The 22,137-nt window shown below is 39.0% G+C and overlaps 1 protein-coding gene across 3 annotated transcripts in view; it reads right to left on the bottom strand.

The window, feature by feature from the left end:
• Window positions 1-22,137, bottom strand: part of NBAS (NBAS subunit of NRZ tethering complex) — a 370,484-nt gene that overhangs the window by 140,073 nt on the left and 208,274 nt on the right. For all 3 annotated transcript variants that reach the window (XM_067544745.1, XM_067544747.1, XM_067544746.1), the window contains exon 41: window positions 2,136-2,365. In XM_067544745.1, coding sequence (XP_067400846.1) covers window positions 2,136-2,365 — 230 coding nt within the window. The remainder of the gene's footprint in view (window positions 1-2,135; window positions 2,366-22,137) is intronic.

Raw genomic sequence — 22,137 nt, 5'->3', positions numbered from 1 at the left:
ATAGTAAATGTAGGGCAAGAGCTACTGGTTGAGACATTCTGGTTTTGATACTATGATTAATCAAGTACTTTGTATCTGTGATCCTATTCTGTAAGAATTTTAGCCATGAACTACTACATGGATTGAAAAGAGAAAGCATCCATACATTTTTCTCAACAACTTATGCACAAGATGGTTAAAACTGGAAAAGATAATGCAATGTGACAGTTACAGGGTGGCCCTCTTTGTTAGCTGGTATTCAAGTCTGGTATAAAGCTGTTGAAATTCTGCTGACTTATAGCAGCAGGCATGGCTGTTTAACTCCAAACAGTATTTGACAAACACACACATTTGAAGGCAACATGACATGTTTTTATAGTATCCCAGGAAGAATCAAATAGTTTCTGGAACATTAAACTTCTCTTGTGTAGATGATACCAAAAAGGATGCAGCTGCAGTATGCATAACTGAAAATCCTTAGGGTTGAATTCAGAAAAGGATTTAGGTACCTAAATCTCAAAATCAGGCCCCACTGGGATTCCCAAAAAAACCCATTCTGCTAGCCTTACACCCTATAAGCCCCTAAAATTGCTTTGCACCTAATTTTCCACAGAATGAGTTCCCTTGGTGCCTATGTTTCTGCCTGTGAGCACATGCACTGCAGCCCCACATCAGTCGTTAGAACATCAAAGCACCACAGCACTGCATGAACTGGGGAAAGATAGGGCTTCCTCCACCTAACTTGCCAGAGGGGAACGATTTGGTAAGCATGCTCTGAGTTTGCCTATTGGGTCAGGCCCCTATAGAAGAGCTTACACAAAAAAGACCAGCAGGGAGGGAGAAGCAGCTTCATACCTTTGAAGTCCAGTGGTTAGGGTACTCACCTGGGACGTTGGAGACCCCCATTTCAAATCCCCCCTGAACTTTGGGTGGGAGAAGGGATTTGAACTGGGATCTGTGAGCTCCCAGGTGAGTGCCCTAGCTACTGGGCTCTGGGATATTCTGACGTGGGGGCGAGCTCCTTTAGTTTCTCCATTGAAGTTGTTCCACTATGGATAAATCATTCTAAAAAAAAGGTTGTTGGCATAAGGGTCTGGATCCAGGTGGAACAGGTTCTTGAACAGGGGGCGTCTCCCACATCTCAGCTGAGTACATTAACCACTGGGCTAAAAATTATGAAGGAGGTCCTCACCTGTACCATGTTCCTTGCTAAAATGGCATAGGTACCTAATGACAAAAGAAGGTTTGAGATGAGAATCCTAAGAAGATGAAGGCACATCCCTGCAGTCTGTATTTAGGTACCTACCTCTGAGAGAGGGGAGGGTCTTAGAAAAACACTGCTTAGCTTTGCATCTCCTGGTGTCTAATTTAGGTGAGGAGCAACCTCAGGTTGGATTTTGTCAATTTCATTCTAAAGTATCTATCTCTCCCCACTCATTGTACAGGGAGCTGAGGCATGTAACTCAGGTTTTGGGAATCCCAGTGAAAGGTAGGTATTTTGATGCTCAGCATCACCCTGTCTACATTTCTTTATGAATCAATCCCTTAGGAGCCCCATGACTAGAAGAAAGGGGTTTTGGAAATTAGGAGTACAGTTCAACAGCAAAATTTTAGGGGGAATCTTAATAGATCTGGGTGTCTAGTCAATGCTATGAAATTGATGTTTAAGTACAATCTACCGAATTAGAGACAACAAAGTGTATACCTCTTTGCAAGATATGCCTGCTTTAACTAAATTATCAACCATAAAACATAGGGTTTATCTATAATTTATTTAAATTCAATAGAGGAAGACACTACTTTTTTTAGTGTGTTTCAAAAAATGTTTTTCTTCTCTTAGGGCATCTGTTTTAATAGACTGCAGTATTAGTAGCTAAAGCATAAAAATAAGGGGTGGAGAGGAGGAAAGTCTCCTACTATTAAAATCCTGCATTTATTGATCCATTTGGTTGGACAAACAACAATTCATCTGACTCGAGTGGTTGGAGAAAAAAGGTCGTATTTATAGCAACATTGCAAAATAAACCTGTAACACAAGTGATGACTAATAAGTCCTTCTAAAGGTCAGTGCTGCTGAAAATGTACTTTCCTGTTTTGAATCTTAAATAACTCTACTTGAACAGAACAAAACAAAACACACAACAGATATTACTTACTCTGCCAACCCTAGTATAGTTTCCCTCTTGTACCGGCCATCTGCTGTAAACCTCTGCACATCCACTCCTTTGCCAAGGCCTTGAAGGATTTGAGCCTGAGTGAAGTCCAGTAGTCGTTCATTGTAGTAGTACAGCTGCTTAATGAAAGTTGATATTTCTTCAGACCAGTCTGCACAGCCACACTCAGTAACATGCTTTGTGACCATCTTAATCAGCTCTTTTGGGTCCGCCTGTGGAACCAATTCCAAAAAAAAACCCTTTACCTTAAAAATTTAAGAAAAAATTGCCATAATAAGATCCATCTGATGGTGTTTTCGTTATTCAGAGATGACATATTTCTTTCATCCTGAGAGATATGATCAGTTCCAATGGTATTCGATATTTTAAATATAGGGCACCTCTCTGAAACCTTTCAAAATTGTAGAAATATAAGTGTGACTACTGAATGCTAAATAACTTAAACATGTTTATACAACTGATGCAAGTCAAATCTGCACTGCTGATGTCAATCTTGTATTTGTACTGGAGGATATAAATAAAGGAAACACATTTTCTTTTTGGTTATTGAAAGCAATATTATAGGGCACATTTTGTAATAACAGTAATTAAAGCACAACAATAAAAGAAACAAAGTCTCCTTACTACTAAAATCATGCATTTATTGATCCATTTGGTTGCAAGCTTAATTAGCAGACTCTAAACTATATGTATAAAATATAAATTATCTGATTATAAATTAGCTTACATCCATCCTACAGTCAAACTGGGGAACATACCATAAATATTAATATAGTATATTCTGAATCAATGACTGTTTTCAATGTACTGAGAGAAATAAAATAAATGTAGCAGCTTATCCATAGCAGGATAAAGAGTTGAGAGTTTTAAAAAACATCTATGTTACATATTTAAAGTGCACAATGATATACACAATGGTAGTGTCTAGCTCATATTTTCAAAACGGCACACAGAAATTAGATATTTGCCCATGGATTATAATTTTCACATTCATAAATCAATGACACTCAGAGACAGATACAATTAATTATTTATTGTCTGTATTACAAATACTTTGTCTTCCATTTATAGAGCGATATTCATCTGAAAGAAATTTACAAACTTTCTTAACCGTTATAGAAGCTACACACCAATCCACCTACTCAACCACTGAAACATCACAAACTCTGTGGTCAAACAGTATGTAGCAAAACTATCCTAACTTTTTAGGATAGGAAATGAATATAGTATCTATTTGAAATGGCAGAGGACTGTACACACCACAACAAAAATGCAATTACCTATGAATTTGGACAGTGCACTATGTTTCACCATGTTCTCTTAAGAAAAGTTCCATGTGATCTATAATTGCCGAGCGTGGTCAGCACCTTGAATTTATCTCTTATCTGAAAAATGACACCTTTAACAATATAATGCCCTCAACACAATATTGGTACTTTAGTTTAGTACGGGCTCTGAGGGACCATGGCCACTCGCAGGATCATTAACACTTATTCCTGCATCATCTTGTTTATCCTTTTGTGACACTCAGGGTCCAGACACCCAAGGAGAGAACAGGGGCCTTGAACCCCAAAGAATAAGCCACTGATTGTATACAATGTTATTGTGTATAAATATATGTCAAGTAAGGTTTCGCTAAAAACTTGTAATGTTCTAAACTTGGTGGTCATTAGGAGGTATGTTTTCAGGTTATTGTTATGAATGCAGGCACATGTGTGTGTGTAGGCTAGTTGTTCACATGAAACTAACTGCGAGCACTTAGCATTGTACAAACTAGGAAAAAACAATAGTGAATAATTAAAGTTAATGAAAAGACATCGAAACTGAAAAGAAAACCCCAGTCTTGGAAAACTCGTGGCTCTCCTTGTGCGTCTTCTCATATCTTGGTGGTGCCAACCGATCCAGGCGCGAAGCTCAGGATGAAATGCTTACTGCCAGTGATGGGTGGTGCACTGTTGGCATCGATGGTCCGGGATCGGAGTCCGCATGAGGCTGGAGCACCTCTGCTATGAGAAACTTGCGGAGGCACAGAAGTTGATCATCATTGGTCCTTGATGGGAAGGACCTGCAGATATTGCAGTGGGAGACAAGGTGCAGTAGGGTCCAGGTCCAGGCAGTAGGTCCAGGCAGTAGGGACAACACATGTGCTAGTTACTCACGAAGAATGAGCGAGGGCATGAAGCGCAGTTCTTGAATCCCAGGATGCGCGGATTAACCATACAGAGCTACTATACAAACTAACTAACTAACTTTACAAGAGTTCAAAGAAAGAAGCAGAACTATTAACAACCTACAACAGACTGTTGTTCTTGTAGAGGCTAAGAGCATAAAGAGAGGATTCCGACTCTGACTGTGCAGTAAGATGGAATTGAGGTTGCATCGCCCCACATGGCCTCTTATAACATCGCATGGAGCACATGGTGATGTAAGAAGACAGTGTGGGTTAACGGACACTGCCATTAAAAAACTTACAGCTCTGGTGCATGCACAACTTCATTTGGAAATACACAGGGACTATCAGTCGAAGAAAAACCATGAATTACCATAGTCTAAGGGCTTGTCTATGTTACCATTTTTGTCAGTATAACTTATGTTGCTCAGGGATGAAAAAAGAGTGACATAAGTTACACCAACAGAAGTGCCTGTCTGGACAGTGCTATGTCCTGCTGACCTAGCTACCGTTGTTCATGGAGTTGGCTTTATTATGCTGATGGGAGGGTGACAGAACCCCTTACTGGTCTAGGTGATTTGCAAAACATCACACCTTGCATGTTTAAGTTCTGATCAGGCCAAACCCTCTTTAGGTTGCATAAGCTAACAAGATCAAAACACAAGAAGACAGAGATGCCTGGCATAGCTGTGATATTTTCTGAAAAAGACAAATCATCTAAGCACAATGAATAAATTGACTAAGTAGCAGTGGAGTATGTTGGATGAATATATATTTTGTTTTATTTCCATTACAACCAGGTACTTTTTTTTTTTTTTAAACATCTTAGCAATTAAAGTCCAGGCTTTTTAATGGCCTATGTAAACTACAACAGCACCATGCATTCCTGCACATAATAAAATGTTTGAACCTTGAAAAAAATTTTTTTTGCAAAGAAATGCACTTGATATTTAAGAAATGCTAGAATTAAAGGTTGCCTATACAATCTTATTCTGCCATATTTTATGTATGCATTAAGATGCATGGAAAATTCCTGGAAATTTAAAAAAAAAAAAAAGGGGTTAATGTTGGCAAAACTATCTACAATTCATCTTGGAAATGGATGCAGCCTTTTGTTGAAATTTCCCAGAAAGAGTTCACCCTGAGGCAGAGACCAATATTCAAAAATTTCAGAGCAATCAGTTAAAATTTGGCAAAGTTATGACAAACTGAAAACAGGAGGTTGTAACAGAAAGTGTTCGGCAACTAACTACATGTTCTGCCTATAACAAATATTCAGTTAACCTTTTTCCTGAACTTCTAAGTGGCACAGTAATTTACTTTCCAGTGCGCATGAATAATTATGTTCTTGCAAAAATGCATAACATGAAAAGTAAAGTAATTTAAATGTTATATGTACCAAAAGTATTTGAAATATATTTCCAACGCTGGTAAGCCCAAAATTTGACCTACTTTTCACTTCCCCTTCTTCACCACAAGCCAACTACTGATCTTCACTTTCAAGGCCCTTCATAGACTATACTTCATACACTATTGAGATTGACTCTTGCCTATGCTCGGCCAACAAAGACAGCCTTCATGGCTCTTTTGTTAAATTTTCAAACAAGCACCTTTGTGCTTTCTCCCATGGTGCCTATCACACTTGGGAGGAGCTCCCTGTAAATATCTGCAAAGCCACCTTCTTGTCCTCTTTCAAACCACTCTTCAAACTCTCCTTTGGTCACAATGCTTACAAAAACTTGACAGCGGTTAGGCAGCAAGTGTTCTGAGACCACTGCTTCTCACTCTCATCAATATTCTCTCACTGTTTCCTTTTTCTCCCCATCTGTTTGTATATACCCACTTGTCTCATTTTATAATTAGATTATAAACTCTGAGTCTGGGACCATCTTTTTGTTCTTGTGCTGTCACAACAAATAAAATAAAAATAATAAATAATGATAAATAAAATAGACTCTGTGGCTAAAAGAGGTAATGCAATTCTTAGACCTATAAACATGGGAATCTCCTTAGGAGCAGAAAGATTCTATTACCCTATGTTTGTGACACTGATGGGACTGCTTCTGGAGTACTGTGTCCAGTTCTGGTGTCCACAATTCAAGAGCAATATTGCGAAATTAGAGAGAGAGAGTTCAGAGAAGAGTCATAAAAATGATTAAAGGACTGGGAAAACATGCTTTATAGTGAGAGCTTCAAAGAGCTCAATCTATTTAGCTTAACAAAGAGAAGATCAAGGGGTGATTTGATCAAAATCTACAAAGGAACAATTTTGATAACAGAGGCTCTTCAATTTGGCAGACAAAGGTATAATGAGATCCAATGGCTAGAGGTTGAAGCCAGGCAAATTTAGTCTTGAAATAAGGTACACATTTTTCAAAGGGGTTTTGAGCACTGGAACAATTTACCATGGGTTGTGGTAAATTTTTCATCACTGGAAATCAATCTAAAGATTGGATATATTTTCTTAAAGATATGCTCTAGTTCAGCCACAGCTACTGGAACGGAAGCAGGAATTAATCCAGAGAAGTCTTATGGCCTGTGGTACGAAGGCAGTCAGACTAGATCAGGTCATACTGTACTAGATGTCTTTACTGATATTTTTCCATGACACCCTAAACATAGTAAGTAAAATCCATCTATTCATGTCTGAATATTGGTGACTTTAAAGCAGAATTTTCAGAAGCCTTCTTGATCTTTCACTAGCTTCGAGCACTCAGCAGCTGACCTACCAGTGATCTGTTGCACACTTTCTATCCATTTCCTTACTGGTCATCCCCTACTACAACAACCCACCCACCACTATTCCTTTCACGATAACCTTCTTGAAGTTACTTCCATTTCTATGCCTGATGTGACCAAAATACATAAGTTTGCACCTGCTGCTTTCTGCCAGCAATGTCTACTTCTCTCCAATAATGTTTCTAACACAAGCATTTGTCATCCAGGAGATATGCAAGAGTAACACAGTGGATGAGCTATATTCCAAGTCTACCTGTATCCCTGGTGATATGATGGATTACTGTTTGTGACCAAAGAGAAAAACTCTGATTTTGGGGCTCCTCGTTTTGTCCGCATCTTTCCCCACACTGCCCCTTATCCATAGGATAACCTTAAAAATTTTGTTCATTAAGCCATCATCCTCTTCTCATTCAAATCCCTCCTAAACAATCACTTTAGCAGCATACCCAACAGTTAATCTATACATATTATAATGGTTAATGGAACCATCAAGATTTGCATATATCAGAAATGAATAACTACACATTCTTATTTTCATCTCCCATTGCTCTTTGAGATCCCACTCTCACTATTGTTTTCCTGCCCTTTGCCTCAAATCACTCAGTCCAGCAATGGTCCTTAATAACAATAAAAGGCATTGTACACTAAATGCAAGGGGCAGAGAAAGCCATATATTTAAATACCACACTTGAGTCAGTATTAGGTAACTGAGTTATGAATGGCAAATTGAGTCTTAGTCATCTGTGATAATGTTTTTTCTTCTTTGGCATGAACACATTAATATACAGATGCACGAGTCACCAAAACTGGACATCGGAGCTGACAGAATTTTTTGAACAACCTCCTTAACATACTGTCTTTAATGTTTGAATGATAATACTTTTTTCTGCACCTGAATAGTTCAACTTCAGACAAACCTGTATATTAAAAGGTGTTTCTTCTTCCTTTACACATGATGAGATTCTTGAACCCTGAGATACTAAAATAGCTCCCATGGACAAATTAATTCTCACCAATGTCACAAAGCTTGAAAACAATGGCTATTAAGATAATTATAGTAACTGAAACTCATCTTGCATTTCCTTGTAAACTGACTTATTCCACCTTAGTCACAAACCCCAATGTGATTTTGATATCTATTTTTCATTAAAATTTATGAACCATTGTCACTTTATGTTAATCCCTTTTTAGTGAGGAATGTATTTAAGAAAAAAGTCTTGAGAAATATACTGAAATGCTCAATACAGTGCAGTCAATCTAGGTTGTAAAAATAGTATATCACTTACCCCATGCAGTCCTAGGACCTTGAAGTCTAATTAGTCCTTTAGAGAGAATGCATTTTTCAGTCCCGGAACTTAATGTTATTCAACGGAAAGAAATGGCCCCCAGAGCAGGTGGACTTGAGTATTCAGCAGTGCTTTTTGTTTTATATGGAGCCATGTGCACCCCAATTATCCAGTTATGCAACATACGACACAATACAACAACACAACTAGTTACTGTTAGACTGTTGTGTCCCAGTACAAAATAAGTCATCGACAGTATTAGATCATGAGAAAGTCACTTGGCCTCTTTCCACTTCTGCTGAGACATGATGGTCTTAATATTATGTTTCTCCCAACTTGTTTTAGCAATTTATATTACCTTCAAATCTCATTTATATTTGTTTCCTTAATTGTTAATTATATCTTTTAAAGTAAATCTCACAAACATACAATTTGTAAACATTTTATAAATTCAAAGTATAAATCGAAAAAAAATATATGAATTTAAAAATTATGAGGTTAGCTGGAATTAAATGCGTCAAAGAGAAAAGTAGGTAAATCATGTCCACATACTTGTACACATACACCCTTACAAGTAAGTGACCCAGATACAATATTTGGACTTCACTAAAGTGTTTTAAATAAGACATGTTTTAAAGACAACAGCAGTGCATGGTGCTGAGCAGGCAGACATGTCAGAAGTATTTCCCTGAGCTCTATTAACAGGACATCAAGATAATGGAACTTGGTATAATATTTCATTAGCTCCTCATTCTGAAGAACTTAAAACAAATGCAAAGTATTTCTGTTTTTATATCATTCTCCTCACTTTGGTGTTTATTCAAGCAGTGCATATTCACAGCACAAAAGGGTGGCACATTATTCTATGATATTAGGATGAGTGTATTTTAAAGAAAAAACATCTCTGCATATATAAGCCTGAACAAAGAGTTTGCAATTCTCAAAATTTATGACACTTAGATGTGCATCAAACCATGGTTTACACCAGGCGTGTCAAACATGCGGCCCGTGAACCTTTTTGATCCGGCCCACGTTCAGGCAGTTTAAGTAAGTAGTGCTCCCGCCAAAAGTTTCTCTGCATTTAAGAGAGTTTCCCTGCATTTAAGAGAGTCATAAAGCGGCAATACCTTCCTCCGCAGAACCCTGCCGCCGAAAAGTAGAAGATGCCCTTACTTTTTCAGCGGCAAGTGTTGCTGCTAGAAACCCCTTAAAGCGGCAATGGAGTCAGTCAGGCAGTGGAGCCCACCGCGAAATCACGCCACTGAAAAGGGGAAGATGAGCCAAATTTTTCGGCCGCGGGTACTGCATGGCCCCTTTGAAGTAGAGGTTACAAGAATTTGGCCCGTCGCCATCAGCGAGTTTGACACCCCTGGTTTACACAGTCAATTTGTACATTTGACTTGATTTCCATACTTTCAACTTAAAACTCTGCCACAGTTTTCTTTGTGACTCAATAGCATAGAGCTCCTGGAAATGCAGTTTATTACAAACTACATGCGAAACCCTGTAATTACCAACTCCAATAGAGGTGTGTTGGGGAAGGGAGAACAAAACTTTTCTACAATATCGCTAAAAGAAAAGATAAGACAACTAAATAATTTATTTTGAAACAAAGTGAAGTTCATGTTGTGTTTACATTTTTTTCCAATGGTGGAAATATACACTAAACTGCTATTTTCAGACAGTTCATTTTTTATTATTTTTATGTATTTATCTTTAATATAAATTTGGATTTGATTTTGGACTATCCTGTGGGTGTTTTGTTTGCATTTAATTGATTGATGGTAGAGTAATAAGTGAAGTACTTATGCTGTTAGACTTATGACATTTTACAGGAGTGCTATGGGCTATTTGCATGCAGCCCATAGGGGCTCCCACTTGCATTTCCCACACACTTTCATGAAACATACTTCTGCTGCCTGGAGAATGGGTGAGCGAGACAGGCATATGGGGCAAGCTAAGGCTATGTCTACTCCCTGTCCAGATGCTCCAGAAATGACAATGAAGGAAACAGAAAAACTCGTATGCACTCTCTGAACTCTCAAGCACTGGGGTTGTGGTTTGGATAGCCCTACCTCTGCCATACAAGTGAACAAAGATTGTAATGCCTATGTAATTTTGGAAAGAGGTTTCTAAAGTAAAGATAATCTGTATAGCTATTAGGTTAAGCAAGGTTTAGGTTACAGGGAGATTCTTGAACAGCAGTTAGGTCTGATTCATGGAAGTGATGCAGCTGATAGACTGAGTCCTTGGTTACCAAATGGTAGATTATTAGGGAAAACAAAGAAGGGGTGGTTTCTGAAACACAGACATCTGCCCCTTGGCAAACCCACTTTCTTGAGCCATGTTGAAACTCAAGAAATTTCCTGGAACTCTCAAATGATAGGCTGAGAAAAAGCCACTTAGACTGACCCAGACTCTCTTTGGATATGTAGCTAATATTCATAACTAACTTTGTGCCTGCCTAATTGTTTTCCATAGTATCCCACTACAGGTATTTATTTTCAGATACCTTATATTTTGTGATTTTATCTTTTAATAATTTGCCGAAAATTTCTGCACTTTAAAAAACATGCACAAAAAATCTGATTTAGATGCAGAGTCTTACGGTTGGGAAAATTGCCATTGAGCAAACTTGGAGAGATGATAGCTAAACTCTGACCTCAGTGGAGGTAATCAGAATTGGGGTATGAATATTTGAATATATGAATGAGAATTTGGGCTATGCCTGAATATTCAGTCAGAAGCCAAAGTTATCTGTAACTACAAACAACATGACAATGTTGCGGACCGAGTGGCGGGGGAAAGATGAGCTACCTGAAGGATGGTAGACCTTGTTACATGAGATGGCAGCAAATACATCACAGCAACTCCCAAAATAGCTACAGTAGAAAGAGGCAGAGAGAGAATGTTTATTTATTTTCAGGTTGCTAGACTTCATTATAATGTTTCTATGCAGCTCTTGCAGCTACGTTTGGTCAAAGTAACATATTTCATCTTACCTATTAAGCAAAAAGAATATTCCTTTTACAGAAACTTAATAGGCAAGATGAGATATGTTACCCTGAACAACCTTAGCTTCAAGAGCTGTGTAGAAACAAGATAATGAAATCTAACAATCTGAATATGGAACAGCTAAACTAGACACTGTATACTTGTTACTGGGAGGAACCAGGAAGGAGAATAGTCCTGCAGTAGAGAATAACTTCTGTATTACACAGTAGGTGTCAAGGAATGACTTGCAGTTATTGAACAGAGGGGTGAACAGGAATTTCAGTCCAGATGAAGTAAAGAGAAATGTGACAGATGCAAGTTAGGTGTGTGTGGATCATTCAAAAAGCTTTGTGAAATGGGTTATCTAATTCCATACCAAAATTTATTTGCATTTTAGACTGAACTCATTGAGGAACAGAAAGTTATTTACGGTATAGAACTGGAGGTACTTTGAAATGTGTGGTCCCTATCTGTATACTACTGTGGATACACATGTGCTCCTTGCATCCAGAGTTGGAGAATTCTTTGGTCCACACATGCACCCTCACTCTCATGCTTTCAACTGAGGAGATAAAGAGCAGAGCTTTCTGACCACATCTCCAGTTCCTTCTCTACCATGAATCCAAGAATGATCTGAAGCAAAGAGGAAGGAGGATAGGGATACTGGAATACAGATTATATCTCAAAGAACCTCCAGATGTCATAAGGTAAATAATTTCTCTTCTACTTCAAGTGCTGGTATTCCATTGGGGGTGACTGAAAAACAGTACTCATGGAGGAGGAGGGTGCGAGGATGCAGGCAGCAGAATTGTTTGAAAGGCCATTGTCCCAAAGGATGAATCAGCCAAGGTGTCCTGTATAGAGCATAATGTCTCGTGAATGCATGATGGCACTTCATGTAGCTGCTTTTCAAATGTCAAATAGAGGTACTTCTTGAAGCACTGCCATTCACTCTGCTTGCACTTTGGCACAAATTTTGATTAACTATCTAAAAACACTTATTCTCACTGAAGCAAATTTCAAGATTAAACACTATACTGTCTGAGTTATCCAGGTGTAAGAATACGTTATCTTGTCCATACATTATTGCAGGTGCTTATGTTTTCTCTAACGTATCAGAATACTTATAGCTAATACCAGTAAAATATAAATTGCTCAAAAGCAATGTTTGCAATCACTCTCGATAAGAGTATACACAAGGAGGCAACTATATATTTTATTTTCAACTGATGAACCTACTGCCACTATTAAAATTTCAGAATCCTACAAGACATCAGCTCTTTGATGAAGAGCTACTGGTTCAAACTGAACCGAGGCAAATGATTCTAGTCAGAAAGAGGAAATGCAATGCCTGGGAAGACAACATAAGATTTAGCTTGATTCACACACAGGTGGGGCATTTCTGGAGGATGCATGCTCATCCCTCGTACAAGAATAAGTACCACATTTTGTTTTTCAAGGATCCCTCCTATTGATGCTGGAATAATACTTACTGGCTCCACAGCAATCAGCATATATCTGTACTCAGTTAGAAGGAAGTTATTCCAAGCCTGACAAGAGTGGAATAAATAGGAGGACATATGAAGACAGACTGAGGCCAGAGGAACAGAAACATGAGTGGGAGATCTAATGCAGAGAGAAAAAAGATGGAGAGGTAACTTACCTTATTCAGTAAATGGAATTCTCTGAGATGTGTGCCTATGAGTACTTCCCATCATGATGGAGAACAGTACTCGAAGAATAAGGTATATCAGAGGACTGGAAGAGTCATAGGGAAAAATGGGGGAAGAGAGTACCAGAAGAGATGGTAGAAGAAAGGGAACTGAAAAAAAGTGATGGGACAGAGCTGTCTTTCTTTCTTTCTTTCTTTAAAAGAGGCACATAGGCATCTGGCTGATTATGGGGATGGCAGTGTTAATTTTTCAAGTGAAACACAATTTGTTAATGGGAGCCTTTACCGGAGTTTTGTCACTTCCCTTCAAGCATTTTACACGCTGCATTTGAACTTTGTAATCAGAGAAAGGAAATTATCTTTAAATATCACCCCCATGCTTTATTTAAAAAATCAATTTTTAATGCTTGAAAAATATACTCTTTATATTAAATGAAGTCCTTGGTTTATTTGCTTTTTTAAAAAAAAGGTTTTTCCAACTGCAGATAGCTCCATCATGCCACAGTTGCATTTTGCTACAACTATGTGAATTTCCATTCATCACTATATTTTCAAAAGTTCTTTATTTTGTGGCAAAACATCAGACAGACTTCTTGCAGTACCTAGAAGTGTGTTTCAAGATATGACAGTTGTACAGTTTATGAAAACACAGTAATCTGCCTGAATTACTTTTTCTTGTCTCACATAACTGCAAATGGAGGTACCGAGAAATGCATGAAGATTATAGATTAGAAATGAGATGAACAATTGATAGTCAAGTCAAATTCAAACCTTTAAGTATAATGATACATTCACACAGTTTGAAGCTATTTTCTATTTTCAGATATTCCATTCTAAACTTTTGTCATATTAAATTCCAACTTCTGAAGTATTATTTTAGGAACTATAATGATTTTTAAATCTATCCATTCCCAACAGGCCCATCACCATGGTACTGTACAGAGATTCCATGAACAAATCATTGCATATTCTATCCTAACATGGTGTCTCAACTCTCCACTTTTCTCCCTCCAAACTTTCACCACCAACTTGACTGGAACCAATCTTGCCTTATAAGAAACTGTAACTGGCCATTCTGTAACTCCATTATTAAGGAAAGTCCTGTGCAGTGATTTAAAACTAACAAGATTAATTCATCCTAATCTTCAATTGGGCAGGGGATAGGGAAGTTCAGTGTGTTCTCATCAGGAATGCCCTACCTGTAACCTGAGTCTAAGGCTGCTGTGGAGAAACTAAATGAATTATTTGCATTGGTCCTCATGGCAAAGGACATGGGGGAGAGCTCCACACCCGAGCCATTCTTTTCAAGTGACAAAGGTGAGGAAATGTTCCAGTTGGAGGTGTCTAAAGTAGAGGACGCTTTATAATAAATTAATAAATTGAACACTAATAAGTCACTAGGACCAGATAAGTTATCACCCAAGAGTTACGAAATAATTCACATATGAAATTGCACAAATACTAACCCTGGTATGTAACCTATCGCTTAAATCAATCTCTGTACCAGATGCCTGGAGGATAGCTAATATAACACCAATTTTTAAAAATGGCTATAGAGACGATACTGGAAATTTCAGACCAGCATGCATAACTTCAGTACCCTGAAAATTAGTTGAAACTATAGTAAAGAACATAATTATCAGACACACAGATAAACACAATATATTCAGGAAGAATCAGCACAGCCTTTGTAAAGGGAAATCATGCCTCATTAACTATTAGAATTTTGAGGGTATCAACAAGCATGTGGAGAAGGATGATCCAGTTGATACAGTGTTCTTGGATTTTCAAAGGCTTTTTGACAAGGTCCCTCACCAAAGGTTTTTAAGCACAATAAGCAGTCATGAAATAAGAGGCTCCTCTCATGGATCAGTAACTGGTTACCAGATAGGACACAAAAGATAGGAATAAACAGTCAGTTTTCACAATGGAGAGAGGTAATAGGTCAGATCCCCAAAAAGACCTATGTGTTGTTCAACATATTCATAAATGACCTAGAAAAGGACATGAACAGCGAGGTGGCAAAATTTGCAGACTATGCAAAATTACTCAAGATACTTAAGTCCAAAGCAGATTACGAAGTGTTACAAAGGGATCTCACCGAACTGGGTGACTGGACAACAAAATGGCAGATGAAACTCAGTGTTGATAAATTCAAAGTAATGCATATTGGAAAACATTCTCCCAACTACATATATATAATGATGGGGTCTAAATGAACCATTATCACTCAAGAAAGAGATCTTGGAGTCATTGTAAACAGTACTCTGGAAATACCTGCAGTGGCAGTTAAAAAAAGCTAACAGAATCTAAAGAACCACTAGGAAATGAATAAATTATAAGACAGAAAATACCATAATGCCACTATATAAATGCATGGTATGCCCACACCTAGACTATTGCATGCAGTTCTGGTCACCCCATCTCAGAAAAAGATGTATTGGAATTGGAAAAGATACAGAGAAAGACACCAAAAATAATTAGGGTGATGGAACAATTTCCATATGAGACATTAAAAAGACTAGGACTGTTCTGCTTAGAAAAGAAACGAGTAAGGGGGGATATAATAGAGGTCTATGAATGGTATGGAGAAAATGAATAGGGAAGTGTTATTTACCCTTTCACATTACACAACTAATAGTCACCAAAATAAATTAATAAGCAGCAGGTTTAAAACAAAAGGAAGTACTTTTTTCGCATAACAGAGAGTCACAACCTTTGGAACTCACTGCCAGGGGATGTTGCGAAGGCCAAAGCTATAACTGGGTTCAAAAAGGAATTAGATAAGTCCATGGAGGACAAGTTTATCAGTGGCTTTTAGCCAAGATGATCAGGTAAGCAACATGCTCCAGGTGTCCCTAAATCTCCAACTGCCAGAACCTGGACAACAGGGGATGGATCATTTGAAATAGCTTTGTTACGTTTATTTCCTCTGAAGCATCTGGTACTGACCACTGATAGAGACAGGATACTGGGCTAGATGGACTAATGGTCTGATCAAGTGTGCCCATTCTTATCCTTTTTGAGATTGCAGTGGTTGTGGTAGCTCATAAAGGGCTAGGCTGACTCTAAGAGTAGACAGACCTAATCCATTCAATATTTTAAAGACCATAACCAACACCGTAAATCTAAATAATTACTCAAGAACTCAGTGGAAACCTAATGCAAGTTCAGAACTCAAATTTGTCAATCAGCTTTCCAATGTTAGCAAACATCACACATCTCTGGGTAAAATCCAAAAGCCAGAAACCAAAACATATGTTGTCAGATGCAAAGTGAACACACTGTCTACAACTTCATCCAAATGAAAACAAGTGAATTTTAGCTCAGAAGTCCTTCCAATCCAAATGAGGATAGTTTTGCAATGAATCATATCAAAATGACTGGATGGATTCATAGCTTCTAAGTCCAGAAAGGACTATTGTGATCATTTAGTCTGACTTCCTGTATAAAAAAGGACATAGAACTTCCCCAAAATAATTCCCAGAGCATGTACTTTAGAAAAACATAAAATCTTGACTTAAAAAATTCTCAGTAACGGAGGATCCACCATGACCTTTGGTAATTTGTTCCAATGATGGTTTACTCTCACTGTCCAAAATTTACACCTTATTTCCGGTCTGATTTTGTCTTACTTCAAAATGATCTCTTATTCATAAAACCAAACACTCACATTCTCACCAGAGGAAATCAACTGTGTGATAAGCCCTAGAATTTAGCGATTATAATAATTTCAAAACATAAGTCTAAAGAGAGTTGGTTTCATTTATTTGGAAATGAAGAAGTTTTGTATATTCCTCATAAGAAATTCTTATTCAAATTCTCTAACAGTGGACCAGGCCAACACTCCAGAGACTGCACAATTCACAATACATGGATATCTCAGTTTGGGTAACTAACTGGATCAGACAGGGGCTGAAAGTGATTATGAGAGAGAGCAGTGCTATGATGTGTTGCCTGGAGGAGCTGGTGTGAGTAGAGAGAGGATAAAATAAATAGGATCCTAAGACCTTTTTTTTTTTTTTCATGAAATGAACCAAAAAAGCTGCCCCCAGGTGCTGAGGCCAGAGAGTTAGGCTGTTTACTTTTGAATTGGGAATGCACTTCTGATGGTTAGAAAGAGTTAGAAAGCTGTTAGCTGATATTTGTATTGTGTTAAGAGCCCAAAGGACTCAATCAGGATTGTGCTAGGCACTGTATAAACACAATATGGAAAAACATGGTCCATGCCATAAAGAGCATACAAACTAATTTAAATCTTTCAAAAGTAGCAAATTCAAATACTGGGCCTACTAGAAAGCCCAAGGGGTAGGGGGGATACATTTAATAAAATTTAAAGACCATATTCAGCTTTCAAGCCTGAGCTACTATCACAGAATGAAATATAAATACTGGTTAGAGAAACTCACTGTAACAAGTTATCCAAAGTATTTCTATAATTTCTATAATTAGTCTCTATACACCATTCTGATAATGTGCGCCCTGTCTTTGTGACTGAAGATATGGTATGCTGATAAGCTCCAAGGGGAGTTAAAACATTACATCCAGTGAGCAAAACAAGGTGTACTCCTTTTAGGAGCCAGCCTAAGGAGTTAAATTTGATATCAGACTGGCTGTCAGTGCCAGCAGAAAGCCCCAGGTATTGAAGTTTAAATCAATGCAGCTTCCAACATGGAGGCCGTACTCTTGTCTCGTACTCATCTTGTCTCTTGTTCGGTGGGGTCCTGCTCCCCTTTGTCTTCTCGCTTCCATCCCGCAGGATCCTCTGCCTGCCCTCCCAACCCTCTGGGAGGGGGTTCCCAATATTTCCCTATTAGCCCTAGGTAGGGTAACTTGGCTACTACTCGCAACGGTTGCCACTTAAACTGCCCTTGGGCCTCCAGGGGCACCTGAACCAATGGATAGCTCCTGGTATCCCCATGGATGCACCTGAGGTCCACCCCAGGCCCTGGGACCATCCAGAGTGTTTTCACTTGCCTCCTTCGAACCAGCAACTGGGTGGAGGCAGTGTCCACTAGCCCCAACTGGGATCTTTTCCCCATCCGAACGGGTATTGTTGTCAACAGCCGTACTCTTGGCCCCCCATCATCTTTCTGCCCACCCACAGAAGTCCACCAGTTCACACTCCATCTCGGGGCAGTCCTGCTTCTTATGATTGGGGCAGCCACACTGCCAGCAGATTTACTCCTGGCCTCTGCTGGCCCCTCGGTTTGGGCCCCTTCTTGGATGTGGGTTCTGGGGGCCTCCCCCCTGGTCCTGCGCCTTTGACAGGTTTCCCTGCTCTCCTGGACATCTCGGCCTCCACATACTCTCTGTCAGCCTAACCCCATCTGCTACCCAGCCTAGCTGATGCTGCCAGACCCAGATTTGGACAGTTTCCGTCAAGCTTTGAAGGAACTGTTCCAAAACCATGGCATCCAGGATCTCCTCCACCATCTGGGTGGCTGGCCTCAACAACCGGGTGGCCCAATCTGTGAATCGCTGGGCAAATGCCCTAGGCCGCAGGCTTTCAGTCCACCTGGCCGCCCAAAACTTCTAGCGGTACTGCTCCACTGAGAGTCTGACCCAGTCCAGTTTGGTGGTTTTTACCACTTCAATGGTCTCTGGCTTGGGCCTCTCCCAATGCCATATAATGCCACTTGGGCCTTGCCTTCCAAATACAAGGTGAGGCGCAGGCCCTCTCCCAGCCCATCACTGCAGCCACTCTCTCAAAAGTCTCCACAAAGGCATCGGGGTCGTCCGTGGGGCCCATTTTGCACAGTCCCCAGTCTGCTGCCCTGGCGCCATCTCCACTCGCTGGACTCACCACTTGTTGGAGCAGTTGTTGCTGGATGACTGCCTGTTCCTTGATGAACTCCTGGAGTCTTCTCTGCTGGTCAGCCTGCCAGGTCATCAAAGCCTGCCTTTCCACCTGTGGGACTGCTGCATTACCTGTACTGTTACGAGCCATGTTAGGATTTCTTCCATGGTAACGGCCACTCTCCGCAGTGGTTCCGGTGGAGATGCTGGACAAGCCCCCACTTGTGGTGAATTGCCATGAACCCCCCTGCCCTTCTGGGTCCTCTGGGTGGTCTCGCCCCTCCGAAAAAAGAGGACTTGCATGCGTCACCCAGTGCAATCACCTGTGCTGGTTTATTTATAGTGTGCAGGTAAAATTTCTGCTCCTGAACCAGATCCGCTTGGCCTTGAGGCCTTGAGGCCCACTAGGCATGGTCCTGGCTTATTCTAATAAGCACCTTCAGCTATTGTCCTCTTCCCTGCTGTCTGGGGCTGCTGGCCCAATTTACCCCAGTCCAGGCAGCTGGGTTAGAGAAGGGGTGGGGTAGTAAAGTACTGAGGGACTTATCACCCTCCAATCTGTCACACCCATGCAAAGGTTTTATTTATTTATTTATTTTCCATTTGGTTCTGCCTGGGATCAGATATTAAAGTATCAGCTTCTGGCTGGAAACAATCCCATTACTTTGTTTCTACTGAATCTAAAAAGTATTTCAGTGGAATTAACACAAGATGCATGAAAGCACACAGAATCAAACGCAACGCGGATCTTGCAGAGAGCCATCAAAAATGGCATGTTTACCCTGTTGGAAGAACCATAAGGTAACACACTATACAAGAGTTTTGACTGAAGCTGCTACTTTTTTTTTAAAAAAAAAGGTAAACTGGGAAGCAAGGGCAGAAAATCCCAGAAAAAATAATAATTGCACACTTACAATCAACATTACTGAAAGCTCATTCAACACCCTAGCATCACTTTCGCTGTGGAGGGAGAAATGCTGAAGTTTTAATAGCATCAACTTTCATGCTAAACAATCCAACACATTTTTTAAAACTTTGCAGATTATTATAAGTTGATGTGTGGTACTATAAAAACCTTAGACATAAATATGACTACATTGCTCAGAAGTGACAAAGCTACAATTCAGGCATTTCATGTCAATCTAAAATGTCACCATGGAAACACTGTTATGTTTATGCCACGTCTGGATCAGTTATTTTAAACAATTAAGACTATAAAACATGTTTTTAGTACAATATCCATATAAAATAATCTCCATCCCTGAGCTCACATTGTCCTAGTTGTACAGTCATGAAAAGGCCTTTGAATAACTCACATTGCCTTAGCTGTACTCCACATATAAGCCTGGGAGTGCCTCAACATAAAAGGAAATATTAAATATTTTTAAAGTTATTAAACAATTTTTGTTGGTACAGCATGGTGGTTTTGTAAAGTGGAAAGTCATACCTGCCTGGGTAAATGCAAATGCTTTATATTGCACCATTTCATAGCCTGAAAACCCAAAATTCCAATGGGATACAGGAGCAGAAGGAGCAGTCTTCTCTGCCTATGTGAAAATTGTTCTTCTAAAATCAAAAGAGGCCAGTATTACTTTTTCCCCTAATACCAACCAAGGGCATTGCCTTTATACTGACATAGAAAGGAGTGCGACCTACTAAATGACCAACAGAACTTCCTGTAACACATGAGTTTTCCCATACTGCCTCAGACATGTTTCACTTATCTACCCCAACTCTGAGACAGTGAAAAAAGAAGAAAAGGACAAACAATCTTATTCAATGTGAAAATCCACTTTAATAGGGACTTCAAAAGGAGTATGTGTATCTTAAACTCAGATGGATAACCTTCTGCTAAAACATTCGCTCGCCTGAGCTGATCTGGGTAGTTGATACTCTAAATCACGTCGTCTATAAGATCAATACAGCTCAAAGCTCTAAATTAAGATATAGACAAGAAAGCAGTACAGTGTTTGTTCAGAGTAGCAAATGACAGTAGCATTGAATTCTATAATAAAAGGAGCATCACTGACGCATCCATTCTACAGTCTACTTCCATGTTGCAAAATTACTGTAGACTATTATACTTTTCATTAATTTTAAGTAAAAAACACATAAGCATTTTGCCTTTCCAGGCCTATCATCATATATCACCATACCGTCACAATAAACTGAAATGCACAAGTCATTCACAGAGCATTAAGTTTTCCCAGTATTAATATTTCTGATACACACCTCCAATTTCCTTAACTTCTAAACATCCTCAATAATTCAGATAACGGAAATCCAACCAGATTCAACTACAAAAAAAATTTACAAAAAAATTAGCAAAGAACAAAGTTAACCTGGTTTAAAAAAGTCCTGTTCTGTGAGGTGATTTCCCCCATTAGAAAAACTCAAGGAGAAAACCAGAAATAAAATATGTTCCCCCACTCTTAAGAGAAAATAGAAGTGTAAGAGCTAGATGAATATGAGTTATTGTCTCAGAGACACTCAAGAGCACAATGCTGAAGGTGGACATTTACAACGCATTATCTCAGGAACTTATCAAGAGAGTCCTAAGGTCATGGTTTTATCATCTTTACATCATAGCTCCATAGATGTGTACATAGAGGTGATTTTACAAGTTTAATTGTTTAATGCAAGAAATTTTTAAAAATCCCACTTAAATGAAAAAGTGAAACCTGAAACCTTTTCAGGTTTTGCCACTGAAATAAGGGGAAGGAAAGGGAAGAGTACAACACTACAAATATTTTTTTCTCATTGTAACTGAAATGAAATAAATATATATATATATATTTTAGGAAAAAACCCTGCTATTTTCCACTGAAAATTATAGACCAATTTTTTTGAGCAGCTGTATGTGCATGTCACTTCACAGAACAAACTTTGACGGATTCCCTGCCCAGAGGAGTTTACAATCTACATTAATACCAGACAAGCAGGAGAATATAATAAAGAGAACGGAGAAGGAAAGGATATATTCTGAAAAGTTTTCAGAATATGAGAGATGTGTGTGACACTTCCCCTACTTTTGGCTCATGTACTGTTTAGAAATAAATTAATTTCTTCTTCCCAGGTATTGAAAGGACAAAGACACAAAAGTGTATTAGCACAATCAGAGAATCAGATGGAGTTTTCAGAGATGAAGCTGTTGTAAATGTAAATTCTGAGATTTAAGTAAACTGGAAAATCTTGGCAGTTCTTTCAGTTGAGATTTGCTGGATGGAGAAAACAGTTCTAAAAGCACTCAAGTGCCCCAGCAGAGGGGAATGAAAGAGTAGATAAGGGCCAACTAAGTGCAGGAAATTCATAAGACCACTAGAA

Source organism: Emydura macquarii, unplaced genomic scaffold (assembly GCF_026122565.2).
Source record: "Emydura macquarii macquarii isolate MOO-44397 ecotype Brisbane River unplaced genomic scaffold, CSIRO-AGI_Emac_v2 contig_1027, whole genome shotgun sequence".
Taxonomy (NCBI): domain Eukaryota; kingdom Metazoa; phylum Chordata; order Testudines; family Chelidae; genus Emydura; species Emydura macquarii.
Note: the sequence above shows the minus strand (reverse complement) of the source record. Positions and strands in the feature narration are given on the sequence as shown.